This window comes from Morone saxatilis, unplaced genomic scaffold (assembly GCF_004916995.1).
Source record: "Morone saxatilis isolate NCDOM2014 unplaced genomic scaffold, NCSU_SB_2.0 Contig19, whole genome shotgun sequence".
In the NCBI taxonomy this organism is placed as follows: Eukaryota; Metazoa; Chordata; class Actinopteri; family Moronidae; genus Morone; species Morone saxatilis.
The window spans coordinates 24331026-24335416 of NW_023339751.1; the positions used below are offsets into that span (position 1 = coordinate 24331026).

General features: G+C 40.7%; 1 protein-coding gene across 1 annotated transcript in view; it reads right to left on the reverse strand.

Annotated features, from left to right (window-relative positions):
- The window catches only part of ncapd3 (non-SMC condensin II complex, subunit D3), an 18856-nt gene that overhangs the window by 2997 nt on the left and 11468 nt on the right, over positions 1–4391 (reverse strand). The window contains exons 19-26 of the mRNA XM_035663058.1: positions 3868–3963; positions 3459–3697; positions 2918–2997; positions 2511–2648; positions 1530–1663; positions 1103–1311; positions 798–908; positions 359–526 (exon numbers count right to left, since the gene is read on the reverse strand). Of these exons, the coding sequence (XP_035518951.1) occupies positions 359–526; positions 798–908; positions 1103–1311; positions 1530–1663; positions 2511–2648; positions 2918–2997; positions 3459–3697; positions 3868–3963 (1175 nt within the window). The remainder of the gene's footprint in view (positions 1–358; positions 527–797; positions 909–1102; positions 1312–1529; positions 1664–2510; positions 2649–2917; positions 2998–3458; positions 3698–3867; positions 3964–4391) is intronic.

Below are 4391 nucleotides of genomic sequence, written 5' to 3' on the forward strand. Positions count from 1 at the left end.
TGATATTTATTATTCTCATTAAATACATATTTAAATATTAATAAATATGGATTTAATGAGAATAATAAATATCAATACATACATATTTACAAAAACATTTACATATTCATCCTAATTACAGTGCATATGTGATATTATACTCACCTTTTTATAAACATTTGTTTTGTTTTTATGATTACCTGTAAATCACTCTTTAAACTTTAACTTTAAAATTGTGGATAATTGTAATGTTAAATATGTGTTGGTTGTTTTAATCTGCTAAATAAAGCACCACCATCATTTTAAATCAATTGAAATATTATGGTTTACTTTTAAGCTACACACTATCAGTGTAGTAGTGTTTGTGGTGTGTTCTGACCTGTGCAGTGGGAGTCCTGGTGTCTTCCATCAGGCTGCAGTTTTCCATCTGCTCCTCCATCTGTCTCTCCTTCTCAGCCGTCTTCAGAGCAAATTCCACCTCAACTGCCAGTTGCTCGTCTCCGGAGAAAAACTCCTTCACCTCATTACGGTAGTCTTGCATCGTCACCTGATGGGAACAACGCCACCATGTCACACACTAGTTAGGTTGGGTGCAGCCTCAAAAGGGCTCCTTACCTCAGGGCCATGTATAACGTTTCCAGATCTAGTTGTAGACTGTAGAAGATGATGAGTTGTTGTTTGTTGAGTACTGGATGACTCATTACTCAACCTTGTTGCTGCATTGCATTCTGCTCTTCAGGAAGTGGACCCAGTACAACATCTAATACAAATCCATAGAGTAGTCTAGTAAATGAATATGCAGTGTGTGCACGTCTCACCTGGAGGTAGGCCATGAGGTCTCGGAGGACAGGAGAGCGTTTTTGCTCCAGCAGGTTTTTCAGGCCAATGATGAGAGGAACTGTGTTCTCTACGAAGGCCTTCTTCTGGACCTGTGGGTCAAAGCAGGAAGCTGAGAGCAGCTCCCCTGAAAGCTCCACACAATTCTATACTATAGTGAACCATTATCATCAAACTCATATTGTGCCTGCAGCCAATTTAGAGTTGTAGGCACCTTTGACGTAGCAGAGCTTAGCATTACTTTTGCTGCGGAGTAAAGGAATGTGACTTGGCTAATACTGCTTACCTGTGACACCACTTTCTTCTGTGCCGCCTGCAGGACAGCCTTGGCCATGTTGGCCATGTTCTCTTCCTCTGGTTCCTCCCCTGCAGCGCCTCCAGCTGCAGTAGATATGGCCTGCAGCTTCATCTCCTTCAGACTCAAGATGTTGAAGGTCTCTGACAAAATTTCAGCACCATCTGCATCCAGAGGCAGCTCCTCATCAGCAAAGCATGCTGGGATAAGGAAAAGGTAAGAGGTTACAAGTGATTTTTTTCCCCCAGGTCAATACAAATTTAGGCCCACAGTGGTGCTTACCAACAGTCTAGAAATCACAAAGAAAACGTGTTGAAATAACCCGAGATATCTGCTATTCATAAAACATGTCATTTAAGTTCATTTTTATCGTATTGTGTATGAGTGCTTTCTAGCTTTGGTCCACACACATGCTCACCTAAGACAGTCTGGTTGATCTTGTTGGTGATGTTGAAGCGCTGGGCATCTGTGAAGTTCTCTAACAGGAAGCGGTAGATCCGAAAGCGCTTGTCACGGTGCCGAGCTCCTTTCAGGGAGAACTGAACCTTTTCTCTGCATAGATTTAAAGGTTATACATATATATACGTATGAATGAGATTTAAAACATGAACGTAGCAGCAAACACCTATTTGCTATATAGAGACATATGATGTCACACTCCCTCTGCCTGTGTTGCTATCACAGCTTCTCTGTAGTTTGTTTCCATAGCTGGTCTGCTCCGTGTGCAGCTGAGGAGAGCGACTGAAACTGCTGTTTTTATCAGCTACGTCTGAATTAAGGATTTATTTCCACCAGAGTTGGTGATTTTTGTAAAAGTGGAAAAAACTAAAAAAGACTCTTTTGTTTTTGTTTTATTTTGTTTCTGTCCACTTTGAATGAAGTTAGAATGTTGTTTTATCTATGGAGTCTGGTGGTGAGTGATATTACAGCTGTTTCTGGTTGAACGTAAGGTTTATCTCTGCAAGGATCCTTTCCATAATGTTGTCAGATACTTATAATCTGAGCCTGTCAGTGGCAAAAACAAGCAATGTTGGTGGACGTACTTAATTGGCGCATTTGTTTTACGTTTCACAAATATTTCCACACCTAACTTAGTGAGTTAAGGGTTTATTTTGACCAACCCAGCAATGGTGATTGTTGAAAAGACTGTGGAAAGACTAACAAAGACAGTTTTAGTGAGTTTTATTTTATTTCTGTACCAGTGCTTGGGTCTCACATGCTCATGCTCTAGTGCCACATCGAGTGGCAAATGAATTTGTATATATAACTTTTAATCCTTGCATGTATTGTAACAGAATGCACAGGTGAGTGTTCAAGTGTTTGAAAATGATCAAAGAGGAATAAAGCCAAACGTGAACTAGAGGACAGAAATGATTATGATATCGCAACAGCTTCCTACCTCTCACTTTGAGTGAACTTGTTGTAGGACTTGTGTTTGTTGTAGGAGTTGAAGTGGAAGATGCACTCTATGAAGTGCTGGCTGAACATTTCTGGGTTCTTCTTCAGCAGCAGGTGGAGCAGGCAGTATTCACACAGACTGGGACAGGAAACAGGAGAGTTTCATATTATGGTGGATTTCTTTAGGTGATCAGAAAAATAGATTCAAGCTCTTCGTGTGTTCATTCGTTCACATGCAATACATGGGGAGTTCACAGCATACACTCACATAGCTGATAATACAGTTGAATAAAATGGAAAAAAAACATGTGTGCACAATGTCAACAAGACTGTTACAATAGTAATACAGAGATTCAGGTGTTCAGTGTCATCTGCTGTTTAACTGTACGTATGCACAGTGTGGTTTACCTGGCGATGGCAGGGACAGGGTCAACCAGCGCCACCATGAAGCGAAAGAAGAGGGAACCCTTCCATTTCACAAATTCCTCCTGGAAAGAAACAACAAAGCATATTTGAGATAGAAGTTGAAAACACACCCTGCTAAAAGATTTCCTAGAGAACAGGTGAGTGGCCTGAAGGAAGAATGCAGGGTTGAGCAGTGCAAAATCTTCCATCAGATCCAATGAGATTAAATTGTGATGACCTTTTTGCTGATTCCTGGGTTTATTCAGCAATCAGAGGTTTCTTTAGCCGATATTTTAAATGGCGATGTATATATTGCATAACCTTAATCAGAATCATTGGTAACACCTGTTTTTACTATGTCATGTGAACATTTCTGCTGTGAAAAAGGTCTAAAGCTTGTGTTGCATTTTAGGAAGTAAACTGAAGATATTTATATTTAAATTATAGATGTTGATATGACCACATTTCTTTTTTATTAAACTAAGATGAATAATTACCCACATTTTAAACTAGCCTAGTGTAGAATGTGTAGAAGAGTTCCCACCTGGAGCAGGTTGGTCAGCATGATGAGTGTCTGCTGTCTGATGACAGCTTCATTGTCTCGCAGACAGGCGGAGATGTTGGGGATGTAGTGATCCACGATGTTGGTGTATCGAACGCACAGATCACACATAATGACCACCACATTGTTGCGCACAGCGACCTCTGTGCCGACCTCCAGCTCCCTGGCAAACACTGGCAGGTACTTCTGGACTAGTTCCTCATGCTGCAGACACAGTTTACCTGAACCAGACAGATGCCAACGCAGAGGAGATGTCAAATCCAATCATCATGAAGTATGAGACGGCAGAAATGCAAGGAGGTCATTCTTGAGTTCACTTATGGACTATGGAGAATGTTTCTCATACATTACTGAAAAAGACACAGAAGAGGCAAACAGAGAGACTTTTTACCTAAAGTGATGACTCCATGCGCTCTGACTCTGGTAGGCAGAGAGTTTGTTTTGAACTGGGACAGAGGCAGCGAGGCTGGCAGCTCCCCCTGGCACTCTGTCAATGAGCAGCATAAAGAACAAGTCAGCAATGTTATCATAGAATACTTTTAATGTTTTCCTGTCTTACATTTTTAAAGCTCCTCATTGTAAGTTGTAAACAAAACTCCCCATGCACTGCAAACAACAGTCAGGTGCTGGTAGGTCGCAGGACCATATAGTAAGAAATCACAATCGACCACCACGTTCGCTCTGAGCAGTGGTAATTCTGATTTCTCTCTTCATTGTAAGGTTTGATATATTCATGGCTTTTGGTTCCAATTAACAAAGCAGAAAACTATAGTAACTCTTGAACTATTAGAATATAGTTTTGAAGCTATTAGGCTGATATATCGGCTATCGATATATTCAGATTCATATTTGATCAGCACTGTCTAGTTTGACAGTTTGATCTGAGTTTGATGCTGGACTCGCTGAGAATGACCT